This window comes from Poecilia reticulata, chromosome 3 (genome assembly GCF_904066995.2).
Source record: "Poecilia reticulata chromosome 3, P_reticulata-male-v2, whole genome shotgun sequence".
Classification (NCBI taxonomy): domain Eukaryota; kingdom Metazoa; phylum Chordata; class Actinopteri; order Cyprinodontiformes; family Poeciliidae; genus Poecilia; species Poecilia reticulata.
Genome location: NC_088832.1, coordinates 27,517,698 through 27,537,359, shown reverse-complemented (window position 1 = coordinate 27,537,359; position 19,662 = coordinate 27,517,698). Strand labels below are relative to the sequence as shown.

Below are 19,662 nucleotides of genomic sequence, written 5' to 3'. Positions count from 1 at the left end.
ACGCCGCTTTGTTGTGTGCTTCCACTGCTCGCCCGGCTTGCTCTGCGGCTGTGACACAGACATCACATGTGTATATACTGTACGTTCTGTGTTTACGAGCGTGTGAAGTAATGCAGGGATAATTCGATGTGTAATTTTTAGTTTTGCTTCCAGGTTCTTAAAAATACATAAACACTCGGCATTCGGGGGGGTTATGTCTGTAATCTCTTCAAGATGTTTTTGAAGGGTGCATGTCCTCACCAACCTCCAGCCCTTTAAGCGGGTTTTGTGTGCGTCGGCGCAATCCACCTCCAGCCCTGCGAAACGTCTAACCATCTAAGCGTCTCACTTCGTCCAAATATCATCCGTCAATGTCATATGAAAGCGGAATGTGTTTGTCAAGAATCCGAAGGAGCTAAAATTGGGACTCTTGGTGGTCGTCCAGTGCCATGGTGTTTCTCGTTACTGCAACTCAAGCGAGCATGTTTAATCAGATACAATCAAGAGAATTTGGTTCATAACAATTGAAGGATTTAATGATTGCATTTTGGTGACTGAGAAAATCTATGTGGGGGCAGGAGGGGGGGAGTCAAGTGCACAATAATGAGAAACAGGCATTTTGTAAATCAGATTAAAGAATAGGACTGGATGTACATTACGTACACAAGGGAGATTCATGAATATCAATGATTATCTGAAGAAATAATCCTGATTTCAGGTGGAACATCTGAATGCCATCGTTTCCACAAATATGTGGATTTGGGTTTCTGGTTGACTTCTCTCTGTCTGCGGTATCTGGTTTCCTGTTACCAGTCAGGAGGACTGTCACTGCCCTCTCTTCTCTCACTGATAACAGGAAGGTGGAGGTTCCTTGTCAGCCATCCATCAACACATATCTCTTTAACACTTGTACTTGAGCAGCTAAAGCTGATACACTGCCGCAGTCGTCCTGTCGGCCACAGCCAGAGGTGAGACCAAGTCATTATTTTACAAGCCTCAAGGAAATCTGAAGTTTTCTCACCTAAGTTTTAAATCCTAAATCTGTCGATCCTGGTTTGAGTCCAAACCCTGATTCTACAAGTCATGTGTCGAGACCTGAGAGCTAAACACTGAATTTTAAGTCTTCAATAAGCTATTTCATCTATTACGCAAGTTGATCACATAATCATACAAGTTCCAACATGCAAAATGTATTAATGCAACTTCAGCTGTGCATATATTTGACAGTATAAATATAAAGTTGAGCTGAACTTGGAATGAATCCATCTGAAAGAACATTAGGATTTACTTTCTTACCCTTTTTTACAGTTCCACACAAAGAATGTGGATTTCCTGTCAAACTATTATTTTAAAGTGACAGTCTGAATGAGCCCTTTAAAGTCTGATGCAAAAAATAATTGTTAATAAGTTCAGATTTTAAAATTTGAACTGATTATTTGATGCTTTTCCCAAAATACTAAAAGTACTTTTCAAACATTGCGTGGCTTTTTTTTTGTTTTGTTTTTGTTTATCACAACTGACACATTAGGACATAATTCTAACTAAACAGGTAAATTTTTACATGCATTTTATAAAACATATGTAATATTTTAGATATAAGAAGTTTTCTAAGGAAGGTATTGGTTTTGCTAAAGCAGCAGGAGTCTAAGAAAAACAGAAAAAAGAGAGAAACAATTGATGCCTTCTGGACTGCAGTTCTACAGTTGCTCACCAAGAAAATTATCTGGCATTTACATTTAAGTAACGTTAATTTAAAAAACAATAGTTAATGCAGGTTTTTAAAATATTCTAAATACTCTTGAGGTTTAGGCTCTTGTTAAACAAGACAAGCGAATGTATCACTTTTACTCTTGGATTATATTTTTTTGTGAAACAGATGATGAGAGCATGTAACTATTTCATTTACTTTTACTAAAAGACTTTCCAGCTTTTTTTCCTTTTCTTTTTTACATTTTGTTACATCAACTAAAAAAAAAAACACAACTTTTTAATAATTACTAGCCTTGATTTATTGTCCATTGCGTAATTTCAAGCGGTGGAGGAAGCTGGTCGCTGCGGCCTCTGTGTCCATGGTTCGTTTTTCCCGTTCAGGGATTCTGACTGAGAATGTTACTTGATTCAAGCAATTTATGAAACGTCAAGTATTTTCAACTCCAGCAGCCTGATCCAAGCAAAATCACGAGTCACGGGTGTTAAAGTGTACGTCGGAGTCTGAGGTCTTTTGTGATTTAATCAAGTCAAGTCTAAAGTCTCAACTGTATGACTTTACGTGCAATTCATGTGATTTAGCCTCCCCACCTCTGGTCAAAGCTGACCCACATTTACAGACTCTTCCTCTCTGTGTCTGTCTCTTTTTCCCTCTCTCTCTCTCTCTCTCTCTCTCTCTCTCTCTCTCTCTCTCTCTCTCTCTCTCTCACACACACTGTCTTGTTGGAACTCACGAAGCCCCATCAACCTTCTGCACTTCACTGACACCCTCGAAATGTTTGTTTGTTTGTTAGTTGTTTTTTTTTTTACCCCAAAACAGGACAGCACTGGAAGGAGGGAAGGGTGTCTGGATCTGCAGCTGAGATGATGTAAAAACAAACATGGCCCACTGATACTGGGTGATGCTCCAGGAGGTTGTAGGGGAGGCGGGAGGGTGGAGCAATCTGTGCGGACAAGTGGTGGCAGGACTGCTGGAGGACAATGGAGAGGGTTTGATCTCTTAATTAACGGAGGTTGGCTCGTGCTGCTGCAGGTAGTGGATTTTAATTATTGAGGCTTCCTCCGGTACAAGCGGAGCTCTAATTCTCCCTCATACCTCAACTATATTTTCCCTCCGTCTTTAATGGGCCTAAAAGTTATGCAGCGAAGCTCTGCAATTAAAACAACATCCATAAGCAAGACTATTTGTACACCTTTTAAAGCAGCGTTTCAGGTTGCGTTCTCCGCCGCGTCTCCTGCAGGACACCTTGAACACATCTATGCCGTGTTTTTACAGGGCTTACAGTGACAGCATGTGCCGCTCGATGGATGGAAAATGTGGTCTTATTTCTCTATTTCTTTGAGCATGAGGCCAGCTTTAAACAATCCCTTTAATCAAGCTCCTAATCCTTTTGAAAAGACGTCAGCGTGCCATTAATAAGGCCATGCACTACTTCATATGAGTGTTAGGAATGATGGTCAGGGGCTTCAGTGTTTGGTCTAAATTGAAAATAATGGGGACGGATTTTTAATGCGTCACAAAAACTTTACTTTTATTTTAAGCCGATTATGTTTTTAGTTCTATAACTTGAACAGTTCTTTCCTTACACATATATTTGTAGCTTCTGTCTAGTAAACCTACAATTAATGTGCAGCAGTAATACTTTTCAGCATATGGACGCTGCAGTTCTGAGAATGTGCATCCTGGTGAAACTGAAACCATGAAGTTTTTTCACAACTCTAGCTCCTGTGATCTCTCTCTCTCACACAAACACGCACACACGCACACACACACGCACACACAGGGACACTGACGTGCAGCTGACCCAGATGAAGGCCCGATCCAGCTCGTTGTAATTCCCTCAGCGTCTTGCATGGAGCAGCGGAGCAGTGCCGGTGAATAGAAACCCCACCACGTGTTGAATACGGTGTCAGACAGAGAGAAAAACAGAGGGAGGCTCTTTCCAGTTAGAAATACACCGTGTGAGGATCACTAACAGCTCCGGTTTGGGAGAATCCGCCGCTTTAACTACCGCATTATGCGCTCAAACGCGCCGCTGTTCCTGAGCCATATATGATCAATCATGACGTGTCAGTGATAATGGTGAATGATGGCGCGCGGGCCCAGACCTGATCTGATATGGAGCGCGCACTATTGATTGCGCGTGACAGACAGCGCGCAAGCTTTCTGGCGTCAGTCAGATTTTTTTTTTTTTTTTTTTTTTTTTTTTTTTTTAAGGAGCGGCAACTGGTGGAATGAAACATAGGTGGATTCAATTGAACAGTTTAATAATTACATAATTATTATTTAAAATGTGACATTTATTTATTGTGTTTTTATTGTTATTATTATAAATATTGATATTTGAAATACAACTATTTTTTTTATTCGATTGAAGAAGCGCGCATTTCTTTCGATTTCTTCCGAGTTTTTTTCTGCGGTGGAGTTTTATTGCAATATTTCAGGAAACGACAAAAACAATAAAATATTATATATATTTTTTTTATTATTATTATTATCATTTAGACAAATAGGCAAATGTTTTGAAACTTTTTCACTGTCTGCCCCTCCAAACTGTCACCCACCCCCACCGTGGCTGTTAACACTGTATCCTCTGCGTCCTGAGTGAATCTCCTTTTAAAATGTCTGCCGCTCGCCTGGGCTGCAAATCACCCTGTTTACAATCTCACACCAACACTCACATCAATTAACTGGCCATTGATTTTCCCGCCCGGGACATTACAATATTGCAGATCTACCCCCCGCATCACCCCCACCTCTTTTTTTTTTTTTTTTTTTTTTTTTTTTTTTTCCTTCACTCCTGCAACATTTTAAAGTTTCGCAGCTCATAATTGCGGGTGCACCCATTAATGTGCGCATCTCTGATTCAGGTGGACGCAGCTTAAAATTCAATTCAGCTGCCGTCCTTCAGAAGTGAAAATATGTCTAAACTAAGACTTGAATGATTTTTAATTATTTGCGATGAAGCAAAAAAAAAAAAAAAAGAAAAAAGAGAAGAAGATCTCTCAGGGCCATCAGAAGTATCTGATTTTCCTCTCTTCCTCTCTCTCCATTTTTACTCCCATGAATAAGTAAATAGTGAGGCTAGTCGAAACTAAAAGATAGCTGACACAAGAGTGGACCAGATCCATCTATAGCCTGCAGCTCCTCTTTAAATATTCAGGGAAAAATAATGGCATCCGAGGCATCACCTATAGTAACGTTATTATCTTCATTTCTCAAGATCAGCCCGCAACTGAGAGCTTCGTTTATCTTTTTCAGGTAATAAATCTGCTTGACTCAGCGCTCACGTGAAGGCCCCTCTGGGACCTCTTGCCCCCTTGTAACATAATAATAATAACAATAATAATAATTTTATATTTATGTAAGTTATACATTTATTATCTCAGCAATTTAAAAAAAATCAAATTTATCATAGGGAAAGGTAGTCAGATAAACTGACCAAAAAAAGCAAACACCAAGTTTTTATTAATATTTTTCATAACTGAATGGATATGCACGTCTTAAGTGCATTCTCGTAAAAAAAAAAAATAAAAATAAAATTGTTGCGCTCTAAAATTAAAAGCTGTATCTCTCTTAATTCGGATGAAAAGTCTGCGCTGTCTGCGCTCCTCTCAACACCCCGGCGCGCACTGCACTTTTGGATCTGCTGCGCGAAATCAGAGAGAGAGAGAGAGAGAGAGAGAGAGAGAGAGAGAGGAGGAGGAGGGAGGAGGTAGAGAGAGGAAGGTAGAGCGAGAGAGAGCGAAGGGAAAAAGGAGAGGATGTTAGAAGGAGGTGGAGGTGAGTGGCGGAGTGACTGAATAGCCCGGTAACCAATCACGTCCTCGATGGGCCGGGCTCCGAGTTCGTCCCGCTGCCGCTTCACGGGCCCTCAAAGTTTGTTTATTCGCAGAGCGCTGTGCATGATGAAAACGTGTTAGTTAAGTAACTCCCTTTCTGCAAATAATAATCTAATAAAACGCTGTTTTTGCTTTTGGATGTCCCGAATCAGCAGCGTGGACTTTTTAAAGGAACGCGTCTTTTCGCGTGGAACGTTTGATGCCGGTTTTTCTGTCTTTCCGTTTTTTGCTTTAATGTTTTTGTTTTGTTTTGTTTTTGTTTTTTCCTTGGCACACGAAACTCTCCAGGCAGTTTGGTTTTCAACGTAACAAGAACCCGAATCCCAACCATCTTTATGCCAGAGCGCTGCAAAGTGAGAGAAAGAGAGAGAGAAGAAAGTTTGCCGAGAGAACGGCGGAGGCTGCGGTGCGCATCTATCCAAACTGATCGCCGCTGAATCTGCGTGAACGACCAAAAGATCCGGCCGCAGGAATGGACTCGAGAAGCTGACATTCCCCTGTAGTAGTCCAGATAAGCCCCTGGCTTGGCTCACAGAAGGGGTTAAACCGAATCCAAAGGGAGTTTGGAAAAGCCAGCCTTTCTTTCCCGTACGGATCAACTCATTGGGTGGGAGCTGAGAGAGAGACAAGAGTCCCCAGCAAATCAGGAGCTAATTGATTAAAGAGACTTCATTTGAATAGGAGGGGGGCTGGCGAGGTGCCAATCGCCTTTCAAAGAAGCCCCCCCTCCAGCCCTCCACCACCTCCGTATGATTAATCGCACAGCATTATTGATAATCATAACGGGGCACATGCGCGGTGGATGGGCTCGATTTACGTAATTTTTGAGGAGGTTTTGTAGTCATTTTTTTTTATTCTTTGCCTGCTGATGTGCCAGCCAGCATGTCGCGGAGGAAACAAGCGAAGCCGCAACACTTCCAGTCCGACCCTCATCTGCCTTTACCGGAGCACAATGGTGAGTGAGTCTGCCCCTGCTTCTGTACGAGAGCGGCCACTTTCTACCCGTGTTCTATAGAAACCTGACGGGAAAGCTGATCTTTAAAGTTACAACAAAAAATATCTATCTTTGACTTCTAACAGAACTTTGATATTTTCTTAAATCACTTTTTTTTTATTTTTTTTTATTTATTTTTGGCAAATAAGATTTTAATCACTTTCATAATCAGTCATCTGTACTAAACAAACTTAAAATAATTTAGAAAGTAAACGGAATTTACACATCTCTGAACGTTTGCGTTCTTTAAGTTTTAAAATCTATCTGTATCTGAATTAAAAATAAAATAAAAATAAAAAAAAACTCACGCCGGGCGCAGTGTTTGCTGGACTCCCCTCCGTGCGCCGACACGGACCACCCTGTCTCTCCGACCGGGACCCCGCTCCCCCGGCTTCAGTCCTGCGCTATGAAGACGAGGCGCTCTCGGCGTTTCCGCTCTTTTAAGGAAAGTCACGATAACAAGTTGCTCCTTGTCTCTTTACATGTCTGCGCTTTATTTAACGGGAGTTAAGACGGATTAAAACATCCACAATGTAGTTCAAAAAAAGAGAGAAAGATAATAAAATACTTTTTCCACTTTGTTTTTCCACATTCTGAAAGGATCGACTCATCTTTACAATTTTTTTTTGCTCAAAAACTAAAAGTTCAGCCTCACACTGGATGAGACGCGCACACTCCAAAGTGCAACCCTCTTTTTTTTTCTTTTTTTTAATATATATATTTCTTGATGTAAATTAGCGCCGGCCACAGATAAGGTAGTCATTTTATTTCGTCTGCCTACAAACACCATTTCGCTTTCACAGTTGTGTATTTGCATGCGGCGTGTGAATCCTTTATGTTTGGTTTTTGCTCCAAAAATGAGGGACGAGTTTGCACAAAGTGACATTCGAAAGTGCGACTGCATAGGAACCGAGTCTCTCAGTGTTTTTGGAGCTATAGGAAAATGGCATAGAACCTGGAGTTGATTCCATTTTTGCAAGGTTTTCAGAGTTTAAGACATACATGAATGAAACTGTGCTTGATAAGGACGTTAGATAACTTACATGGCGTGTGTTTTGTTTAGTCACACGTAATGCCGAGCGCTCATTACTAAGAACAGAGAACATCTTTTGTTTTTCTTCTAAAAATAAAAGTTAACAGTATATTAATCAAACGTCTGCTTGAAATATTTTCACTCCTTACTCTGGTCTGCTGAGGAGTTCACAACACTATATGAGAATAAAAATAAGATGCAGTAAATAAAAATGAAAGATGCATCTGATCTTACTCAGGTCCTATTTAAGGCCTTCAAATGCAACACACACATTTTAATATTTTTTCCTAAATGTTACAAAATAGTGCTTAATTATTTCTTGAGAAAGAAACGTGCAAGCACTTTTGCAGTCCAGTTCATGTATTTTTATTTTTTTTTCTGGGAGGGGGCATGCTAGTTCAAGCAATACTTAAAAGTAAATCTCTGAGTGTTGTGTACATTCTTCCCAATTTCAATAACTTAAAAAGTCACTTTTTTTTTTCACTCAAGTATATTCCCTGCTATTTTGCATGTAGAAGTAAATACAAGTGTCCCATATGTGTGTAATTGTCCAACAATTATACACGACGTAGACGTCGTCTGTGTGAGTTTAGAAATCTTTGGCTGAGACAGTGCCAGTGTTATTGAAAGAGTTTTGTGAGAGCTGTGCGATGCGGAAGTGAAACAGAGAGTTGTGATGCTGAGGGCGCTGCAGTTGCCTGGGAGGTCGGGCATGAGAGCCGCGGAGGGTGGGATGTCGAGCTGTTTTAACCTTTGCCAGTGGCCCCTCTGTGTGGAGGTGATCAGAGTTCAGGGCCCAGTGTGTTCCTCTCAGCCCTGTCATTGAGCGTGCTGATCGGAGCTGCAGGCGGCCCAGCAAGGCCTCGACTTTTTATTTAAGTGTGTGGTGTGTGACTGCGGGGCCTTATCAATGTCGTGTCCATCCCCTTGCGCCCTATCAGAGTGGACCCCCCTGGAAGAGAAGACTGGGTAGGCAGCCCCCTTACCCACCCCCCCCTTTTTTTTACACTGTTGTTCCCTTCAAAGACAGAGTGCAGTTGCTTGTCAACCTGCCAGTGTTTATGTGGTGTGAGTCTAGGTGTAGCATGAAAGACTTGCTTTGTGTCTTTCCCTCCCCTTAAGTTTTAATCGTGTCACCGGGGCAGAGCTTCTGAGATGTGAGTCTCTTCCTGGACCTTCGGCAGCTTTTAGTGGAACCCCATCCAGTGTTCTGTGGGCTGGAGACGACGTGAACAGAAACCCCTCTGAAGTTACAAGTGTCAGGAAGCTCACAGAGGCCCCCTGCGAAAAAATAACGTAGGATCTCTCAAAGCTCGCCTTTAAATTTTTCGACTAATCCCTGCTTTTCAAAATCTGTCCTCCGACTCTTCGTCTTTTCTAACTCCTTTTAGTGTTGCACCCTTTCTTTGTGCACAAACTCTATAGACATTTTGGACAATCCTTCATACCTACTTGACTTTATCTTAATTTTAATTCGAAGTTAATCCTTGCTATTCTGGGACTTAAGCCTAATGCTAGCATCTGCGTTGTTGGTTATACTTGTCTTATGTGGTCAGTGGATTTGTGGTGATGAATTGACTCAGATTTGATTCGTCTTTGGTCATCAAGTAAAATATGGCAAAGTTTGAAGATCAAATTTGTAGTTCTGGGAAGTTACTGATGTAAACAATATTCTTTTGGCTTGTAAAAATATCATTACTGTTTTCTGCTGTCGTTGTTTTAACTTAACACTGAACAAGGCAAGATGAGACCTACCGTTGCAGTATTAGTCAAATACGAGTACTGTTTAATAGTGGCTTAATTAATAACAAGACAAATGGCCAATTTTAAATTTGCTTTATTTTTTTTACTTGATCTTACAGCAAAAGTTTTATTGGATTTGCATTAAAACTTTTTATCATATTTTTGACATATTTGAAATTAGGAAGATAACTATAAATTTATTGCATGCTTTTTTATTTTAAAGTGAAAGTTTGTTTCAAATATTCTGTTTTTCCAACAAGGTTTCTTGGTAGTATTTTATTGTAGTATTTTCTTTTAGACACTAATGCACGCATTAACTCAAAAAGACATAGTTTATTTAAGATTAACCTCGCATTTCTCCAAAGAAATTAATAATTAATACTTAATATTTTTTTCTTTTTGAGTGTATTCCAAATTCCTGTGTGTTTTTCCATTTTTGTCACTCTCCGTTTGTGTAAAGTGGAGGGGGAAAAAAAAGATATATCTTTTTTAATTTTTGTAATCTTTGCACACGCGTATACACACACACACTCACGCACGTAGCCTTTTTTTTTCTTTAAAATTTAACACTCTGATTGTAGGTCGGCGGGTGGGTGGAAGGGGGGATTTAACATGAAAAGTTATCATTAAAGTTGAATCTTCCGTGTTTGCATGGTTTGGTGGTGTGAGGGCCGGGGTTTACTGTCATGGCAACTTTGCGTTATCCAGTGTCTCTGAGCGGAGAAACATTGAGGGAGATAATCCCTGAATTAAACAGGATCTGCTTTGAGTCGACTGGGATGAGCAGAGGTCCAGGCTGCGCCGACGATCCCCGCCGCTCCCATGCTGCGCGAACAATGGGAAGGCATCCTGTCTCTCTGTGGGGCAGGGCTGCGCTCCTCTGGGTTTCATTTGCAAATGAATTCTTGGCGCTGATGAAAGTGTTTTGAGGGGCCGGAGCCACAATGAAAGGGATTCATAGAGAAATGCAATTTGTAAATCAACTTGTATGTTAAATAGCAAGATTTTAGTGTGACAAAGAGGGACGTGAATGAGGAAAGTCTGGGGCGCAGCGGTTGCTCTGGGGGCAGGGTGTTGTCTTCCCTTTTCACTATCTGAATTATCATGTTTTAATAAAAAGGAATATTTAGAAAACCTGTTTCTCTGTGCATGCCAGTTAGAGTCATAGCTTTTAAACGATTGAGTAAAAGCAGAAGTTTCTGTCTGCAATGCTTGTTCATTGAGCTGGCTTGTCCTGTTTGTCAGTTTTGGCAAGTTTGTGATGCAGACTAGAATATACAGTGCTAGCCCTCTACGTGATAAAACACACTTTTTAAAATTCTGTAAACTTTATCAGACTTTTTCGGTTTTTCCATTTTCAGTAAATTGCAGTTTTTTCTACAGCAAATTTGTATGTTATATATATTCTAGTTGGTGTAAATAAATCTGGGCATCACAAGCTGTGTTGTTTTTGCCTCACTGTGACTGCGGGGATGGTGAAGACAAATTAGTTTAGTGACATGGATAACCTGTCCAAGTTGCCCATAGTTGGCTGAAAATGAGCAAAGTTGACAGCAAATTGAAAGTCTAATAAGTCTTCAAATGCTTTTTTCTTTCACCGAATGGACAAGAAGACTTTGAAGGGCATGAGTTATAGGAAATCAATGCTTTTCTATGAAATTTCATTAAGAACCAATGTCCTCGCTTCACTCTGTTTTATATTTTGATGGATTATCTGAAGAAAATGATTACCTTCTGCGGGCCTGATGAAACTCATACACACATCTCTAAAGATCTCTTTTAAACTATATTTGCATAGCTTCTATTGATTTGATATCTCGGCTTATCATGTTTCTGCGGTTACTGTGTTGAATAAAGCGTTTTTTTTATTTTCTTGGCTTATTGTTGTCTTAGAATCATTGTTTTTGTGAGCACTTCAAAAGGATAAGTGTAAAACTGATTAACTTAAGATTAACAACAATGGAAGCTGACAAGATAAAGCTGCTTTTTCAGCTGTAAAATATCTCTAATCACTAATCCTCTGTTTCCTATTTTTCAGGGGACACGGAACCTTGCTCCGAGGACCCCCCCTGCAAGGAGTCAGACGCCCATGTCTGCAGCAGATGTTGCGCTGAGTTCTTTGAACTTTCAGATCTCGAGGAACACCAGAAAAATTGCACTAAGAATCAGTTAGTTTTGATAGTGAATGAAAATCCTGCCTCCCCTGCTGGAAGTTTCTCACCCGGGTCTCCTTCCCATAATCCTGATGACCAGATGAATGACACAGCTAATAACACTGATCAAACAGAGTGCAGTGACCTTTTGGAGCCCAACATCCTTGAAAAAGACGAATCCATGGATGTGGATGTTTCCGGAATGAGCAGTGGCCACGAAGAGGAAGGCGGTCAAATAGAGAGTGGGAGCTCTATTGATACAGTCAGTGGCCATGCAGGGAGGGGCACCGCTGGCCCTGCAGTAGGTACTTCAGCAATCTCTGCCTCACTACCTCAGGTCAGTAACCTCACTGAACTGGGAAACTTCTCTATGATCAACAGCAATGTCATAATTGAAAATCTGCAGAGCACTAAGGTGGCCGTGGCTCAATTCTCCCAAGAGAACAGGTCCACTGGAGGGCCCAGGGTGGCTGTGCCAGCCCTAATGGAGCAGCTTTTAGCCCTGCAACAGCAGCAGATCCACCAGCTGCAGCTCATAGAGCAAATTCGTCATCAGATACTACTATTAGCTTCTCAGTCCCCAGAAATGCAGGTACCCCCGACTTCTGCTCCAGGCGCAATGGGGCCTGCTGCCAGCCCACTGACCACACTCAGCTCACATCTCTCTCAACAGCTGGCTGCAGCCGCAGGCCTCGCGCAGAACCTGGCAAGTCAGTCAGCCAGCATTAGTAGCCTAAAACAGCTGGCTGCAGCAGCGCAGCTACCTCAGCCCAACCCAAGCAGTAGTGAGACATCTCAGAGTGTTACGACACTGGGACCATCAACAGTCAATCCTCAGTCCTCTGACAAGAGGCCTAGTGTTATGAGTAGCCTCCACTCTCAGCTAAGTAACTCCTCACTTCCTAAAACATCAGCGCCAGCATTTGGAATAGGTAGCTTGCTAAGTTCTGCAGTGAATCCCCTTCTACCTCAGCCCCCACCTGGAAACCCCATGTTCTCAAGCTCGCTGCCCAGTGTTGGCACCACTGTTGAGGACCTAAACTCTCTAGCTGTTCTAGCCCAACAGAGAAAAGGCAAGCCACCAAATGTAACTTCATTTGAACACAAAACTAGCTCTGATGAGGCTTTCTTCAAACATAAGTGCAGGTTTTGTGGCAAGGTATTTGGAAGTGATAGTGCCTTGCAAATCCATCTTCGCTCTCACACTGGCGAGAGACCATACAAGTGTAATATCTGTGGTAATCGCTTCTCCACCCGAGGTAACCTGAAGGTGCATTTCCAGCGTCATAAAGAAAAATACCCTCATATCCAGATGAACCCGTATCCTGTCCCTGAGCATCTAGACAACATACCAACAAGTACTGGTATACCATATGGTATGTCCATGCCACCTGAGAAACCTGTTACCAGCTGGCTTGACAGTAAACCAGTTTTACCCACTCTGACCACCTCAGTTGGTATGCTTCTTCCACCAACTATGCCGAGTTTGCCCCATTTCATCAAAAAGGAAGATCATTCTATAGCCATAGCTAGCCCTTCTGTTACTGCAAAGCATGACTCAGGTGCAACTGAGTTTTTAGATAAAAGTAACAACAATGTGTCTGAAGAGGGTGAAGGTGCAACTTTGCCTACCTCAAATGGAAAAACTGAAGAAAGAAGCCACTCATCAGTCTTAATGACAAATGTGAGCTCTACATTAGAGAGTACTGCAGAATATACAACTTCTAACAGCCCACCCATGATGACCAACCCACTCATGCCTCTTTTGACTGATCAGTTCAAAGCTAAGTTTCCTTTTGGAGGTATCTTGGATCCTCTCCAGGGGTCAGAGACCTCCAAACTGCAGCAGCTTGTGGAAAACATTGACAGGAAGGTGACAGACCCAAACGAATGTGTCATCTGCCACCGGGTGCTGAGCTGCCAGAGTGCTCTAAAAATGCACTATCGCACTCACACAGGGGAGAGGCCGTTTAAGTGTAAAATTTGTGGCAGAGCATTCACCACCAAGGGAAATCTAAAGACCCACTACAGTGTTCACAGGGCTATGCCTCCTCTAAGAGTTCAACACTCCTGCCCCATTTGTCAGAAAAAGTTCACAAATGCCGTGGTTCTACAGCAACATATTCGCATGCATATGGGTGGGCAGATCCCCAACACCCCTCTGCCAGAGAGTTATCCAGAGTCCATGGCATCTGATACTGGCTCATTCGAGGAGAGAAACTTTGATGATCTTGACAATTTCTCTGATGACAACTTAGAGGGTATGGAAGAAGGCCCAGATAGCAGTGTGCCAGACACACCCAGGTCAGTTGATGCTTCCCAAGACAGTCTGTGTAACTCACCAACTCCCCATGAAATGGGAAACCAAGAGGGGCAGGAGAAAAGTGGTCAAGAAAATTCTCAGAGTAATGAAATGGAAGAGGTTCCAATCAGTCAGTTGAAGCTTAGTGCAAATGGCTTTGTTGAGGGGGATTGCCTCACCAATGACTCCTCATCTCTCGGAGGGGATGTTGAAAGCCAAAGTGCCGGGAGTCCAGCTGTGTCAGAATCTACCTCCTCCATGCAGGCGCCATCCCCCACTAGCATGCAGCCACAAGCACGCAAATCTCCCAGCCTTGAAGAAAGGCACCAGAGGGCCTTATCTATGGACCACACCGGTGCAAGCCTCCTGCACTCTCACCCCTCCAACATCGGAGCCCTAGATCTGACATCTGTCAATCCCTCAAAAGACCCTCTGGGCATGATATTTCCCTTCCGTGAGCGTAGCACCATCAAAAACACATCTTGTGACATCTGTGGAAAAACCTTTGCTTGTCAGAGTGCCTTGGACATTCACTATCGAAGCCATACCAAAGAGCGACCATTTATTTGCACGGCTTGTAACAGAGGTTTTTCCACCAAGGGTAACCTCAAGCAGCACATGTTAACTCATCAAATGAGAGACCTGCCCTCCCAGCTCTTCGAGCCCTCAAACACCAGCCTGTCCTCTAGCCCAACTCCTTCTCTCCTCTCTGTTGGGTCTCTCAGCAAACCTGAGGTCAATGGCTTCCTCCACGGCCTCCACCAAGAGAACAAGGACGTCACCCCAGGCTTAGTCACGTCATCTGCATCCACCTCCCCGGTGCTCTCTGCAGCTCCGCCACGCAGGACTCCAAAACAACATTTCTGCAACACCTGTGGGAAGTGTTTCTCCTCATCTAGTGCCCTACAAATCCATGAAAGAACCCACACGGGGGAAAAACCATTTGCTTGCAGCATCTGTGGTCGGGCTTTCACCACCAAAGGAAACCTCAAGGTAAATTAAAAAGAAAATAAGAAATACAATGCTAGGCCTTGTGGTTAGTTGTACTCCACTTGTTATATAAGTTGAAGTTGAATGTGATGAACTAAAAATGAGATCAGTGCACAGAGTTAGTTATAATAGTGATCTAGGTCAGAGGGTGTTTTTCCACAGGGAAAGTCACATGCTTACATCAGTCAGAAAAGCATCTGCTCAATGATCAACAGAAACTTGTAACTAGAGTGCACAGAACATAAAAAATAAAACATTTTAGTGCCAAATTCTGGTCTCAAACAAAATCTACTTCCAAGTTAGCTTCTAAGATTTCATTTTCAGAAATATATATTCATCTTAAGCTTAAGTTCTTTACCTATTTTTTAGTTGTAAATAAAATAATTTTTAAAATACAATTTAAAAAAAGTTGTATTTACGGATTACGAAGAGGAAGAAGTGTTCATGAAAACACGGTATCAACAGATGTGAAACGCCACATCTATTGTTGTCTGATGTAATACAAAGAGACAGTATAATTTGGCACAAACTGGGTAGGTTTCCGTGAGATGAGCAAATTAAAGTTCAGATTAAACACTATGGGTCAGTCTTGCCAAAATAAGATGTTTACAGCCTGTTGGTACCTCACACAGCATAGGCAGCTAACCAGGCTGCAGCTCCCTGGGTGTGAAGCCATTTAAATACCGTCAAGCATTATGATTATTTTTTTCCATTGCATCATCTCATGTGCAGCTCCTGTGGCCAAGATTGTAAACAACACTAATTTTCATCCCTTTCTGTGTCTGTCCTCCCCTCCTTCTGTTCCTTTTATTCCCTCCTCCCTCTCCACCTGCATAGGTCCACATGGGCACACACATGTGGAACAGTGCTCCTGCCAGACGTGGCCGCAGGCTCTCTGTGGACGGACCAATGGCCTTCTTGGGCACAAACCCAGTCAAGTTCCCTGAAATCTTTCAGAAAGACATGACATCAAGGCATCAAGTGAGCAACGGAGATCCGGCTAGCTTCTGGAACCAGTACGCTGCGGCCTTTTCCAATGGGCTGGCGATGAAGACAAATGAAATCTCCGTCATCCAGAATGGAGGCATCCCACCTCTGTCGGGCGGAGTGGGAAACGGGGGCAGCTCTCCGATAGGCGGCCTCACAGGCAGCCTGGACAAGCTGCACAGTGCAGAGCCCAACGCCGCTCTCGCCGGCCTCGAGAAAATGGCCAACACAGAGAACGGGTCCCACTTCCGGTTCACACGCTTCATGGAGGACAATAAAGAGATTGTCACCAATTAGACTGCAGTGCTCCCGTGTTGGGCACAGACACGCAGAGGTGCCTCTAGGCACCGTGAACATATGTGTACACACGGAGAAGAGGAGGCCGGAAGAAAACAAGACGAGGATAAAAATCAACTGAACTGCTCTGCTCACCATTGAATCTTTACGGACACTCGTGTGAAGACAAGTTGCTTTTTTGTACAATGTACATGTTATAGTTTTACGGAGCTTATTTATTAGTGATTATAACCTTGCTTGAAAACAAGTGGAAACATTAACAGTTAGGGTTTGTTTATTTTTAAAACCAGAATGGGTATGTATGGGTGCTTTAAATATGTGCTTCAGAGACTTAGAAAATCTGGTTGGATAACCTAACCTTGGCATTAAGTTATTTTCTGTCTGTAGTAGCTATAACTGAGCTGTCTGTGTTCATGTGATACATTAGCCCTGTAATAAAACAAACGTTCTGTAAATAATGTACACTGATCTCCTGTAGATGGTCTAACATCTGTGTGTTTCCCTTCCCCTATTCGAGACAAAACAATGACATTCAAGCAAGGGACAAAATGATGTGGTAGTTCCTATTTTCTAGTTGTTATTTACCTTTATCTTATTTAAAGAAGACAAAATATTAAAGTTTGCTACATTTCACGAGTTTCTTTAGTGTTAACTTGTTTTATTGTTACAGTCCCTGGCTATTTTACTTGTCATTTTTCTGTTTACTTACATTTTTTCCTTCTCTCTTTTTTTTTTTTTTTCCTTTTTGTTGCTCTTGTCTTGAGGGGAGCAAGACGTTTACACAGAGGGGGAATATTCTGTCGGGTTTATTTTATTTGGAGCTGTGGCAGCCAATCAGTCGAGACGGACTCTCCTTTAGTTTCTCAGCTGGATTTCCACATTGCTGCTATGTCCCAGCATCCTCCCTATGTCATCAAGTGCAAAGTCATGTGTTGAAGCTTCTGTAAATACATTCAGATTTGGAAATGCAACTTCCTTTGTGGGATAATGTACATACTGATCACATGAGAAGTCCATCACGGCCAGAAATGGGTGGGTGGGGGGTACAAACTGAGAGCGTTTTTATAAATATAAATATATATTGGGTATGACAACCTTCGGACTGTTACATGCACTTTCTTGGAAAGTTGGAAGATCTTTATGGGTCCAGTTTCTCTACACTTTAATACCTACTAACAACTAAGATACTGTAATTCTTTACTCTAATAATCAAATACATCAGTTTTCCAAAAGAAACATCTTGTGTGTGTCTGTGTGCTTTTATTCTCTTTGTAAAGAAAAAAAGAAATGCATTCTCGTTTGTTTTTTTTTTTTTTGTTTTTTTTCATTTTTCCGCATTAATTCAATTGATTAAACTTGAAATATGTTTTGAGCTTCATATTTTTAAATAATCACGGTTTTGTATTTATTTTTTGACGTGAGATTAAAGTTTCCCACTTTAATTTAAAAATAAGTTTGTGATGTAAATTTCAAAAAGGAAGAAAAAAAATCGAGCAAAGCAATGTCTTTAGCTTAAGCATTAATTAACACTTTTTGACTTTTAAGAAGGCTTGTATTTCGGAGTTGAAACTAATTGCGTCTCTTCTTCTTTTTTTTTTCTTAATTCGACAAAAATCCGGCGCAATGAGCGCTATCACCATGCCAAATTTCCGATTGTTTAAATTTTTTTGTCTTACCTAAAAAAAAAAAAGAATCCTCCAGCTGCATTCAATTTAACACATCGCTGCACATCCTGCAGCGCAGGATCTGCTCGTTTCTCCCCAGTCCAGCATCCTCGGCGCGCTCCCTCCTCTCTTTTCCTTTCCTCTTCTCGAAACCTTCCCCCCCCACCACCCGCACCGCCAAAAAAAAAAAAAAATCCCCAATATTTACGTTTTAGATTTCAAGACGTTGAAGCTAAATGATCCTTGCCCACAGCGCCCGCTTTCTTTTTAACAGTCACATGTGTTCCCCTGAGCTGTGTTGGCGCAGCGCGTCGGCTTCCTGAGAGATTCCTTCAAAGACAGAAAGAAAAACAAAACTGATCCACATTCCTGCCTAATTAGGACAAATACTTCCTCTCCTCCTCTTTATTTAATTTTTTCCCCCATATAGCTCATATTTGAACTACAACGGAATAAAAGTGATTATTGTTAAATATTTTAAAAGAAACTTATAAAATGGATAAATAAATAAATAAATAAATAATCCGGTATATTTTAGTTTAAAATAATAATTATATCAAAAACATGAACTTCAGCAAATGCCAGGTTCCAGAGTGGAGCAGAAACGTCCAATAAAACCTGCCTTCTTTACCTCTGTGTGAGCCCTACCAGCACCAAGCATGGATTGGACTCCCTCCCCTCCCAATTCCTTGCTTACGTATCGATTGAGCTGTGCAGTATTACAGAAACACTTGAATCTCAGGTGGCAGGAATGTGTACGATTGATCTCTTCCACTGTGGCTCCCCAGCAGTGGCTTTTTGCTCTACAACACGCAGCACCACAGGAAGAGCCGGGCGAACACACTGAAACACAATCGCTGCTCAGTAAGAGGTGGGGGGGGGGGCTGCCCCAGTCTGACCTGCACACAGTTTATTCTGGTGCTGCTGGGAGTCTATGAAACTGTCAGAGGCACACGCACGCACGCACACACACACACACACACACACACACACACACACGCACGCACACACACACACACGCACACACATGCAAACATGCATCTATAAAGCAAGATTCCTTTTCAGACTCTTGCCTTAAGTTTTATTTTTTCTAATTTGAGACAAACGGCTCGATGGTCTGCAGTGACTGAAGAGGATGGGAACCATCAGCTCAGAAACATTACTCTCTTTAGCTGTAAGCCACTCCTGTGCACTTACTGTACACTCAAAGGTTCATTAAAGGATTGGACTTTAGTAAGAGCTGTGTGTGCAGCTGCTGCATCGCAAAAGTCAAACCATTCGTCTCCAGTGGAAATCAGCTTGCACTAGAAATCCCTTTGTCAAGAGTTTCAGAACTCCTAAACTTTATCATGTTTGAATGTATAGACAGATCAGATGTTAAAAGAAACTAAAAAAAATATGTTTAGTTATGCCAAGTTATTAAAGAAGAAAGAAAGTACATATGCACTGGGTAGCAAGTTCCAGTGGACCTTGTGATGTGTGTGTGCGTTAAATTGAATCTGACAGAAGTAAAATACAGGGAGAAGAAGGCAGGAATGAAAGAAACAAATAGCTCCTTCTTGACTCAGGCATTAGTTGAATCTGTTTCATTATCTGTTTCATCCTTCAGTCAGGGGGAGATGAAGCTGCAGGAAGGGTACACCCCCCACCTCCCCCAACCAACACACCATGCCCCCTCCCACAGCCTGCGCCTTGTGCTGTCAGGCCTCCCGAGTCGATACAAACCGTAGCCTGGGGCCCAGCCGGGGCTCCCCACTGAGGGGTTCTGGCCTAACACTGGGAGATCAAAGACCTACTGGGAACAATGGAGAACCAAGCGCCGGCCACTTTCCACACACACCTGCCCACGCTGTCAGTCACACTCAGGTGACGGATCTTAAAGGAGGAGTGTACCACTTTAACGGCACACCTGTGTGGGATTTAATCATTTCTAGGATTTATCAGCGTCAGCCTCTTCTATCTGCTTTTGG

General features: G+C 42.1%; 1 protein-coding gene across 3 annotated transcripts in view; it reads left to right on the top strand.

Annotated features, from left to right (window-relative positions):
• sall1a (spalt-like transcription factor 1a) overlaps nucleotides 1–17,266 on the top strand; it is a 132,886-nt gene extending 115,620 nt beyond the window's left edge. The window contains exons 1-3 of one of the 3 annotated variants that reach the window (XM_008405559.3): nucleotides 5,422–6,484; nucleotides 11,338–14,747; nucleotides 15,582–17,266. In XM_008405559.3, the coding sequence (XP_008403781.1) occupies nucleotides 6,412–6,484; nucleotides 11,338–14,747; nucleotides 15,582–16,028 (3,930 nt within the window). In that variant the 5' untranslated portion in view covers nucleotides 5,422–6,411 and the 3' untranslated portion in view covers nucleotides 16,029–17,266. Of the gene's footprint in view, nucleotides 1–5,421; nucleotides 6,485–8,604; nucleotides 8,853–11,337; nucleotides 14,748–15,581 lie in introns of those variants that run through there. The other 2 variants (XM_081605400.1, XM_081605399.1) reach the window with 2 other exon arrangements.
• The last annotated feature ends 2,396 nt before the right edge of the window (nucleotides 17,267–19,662 follow it).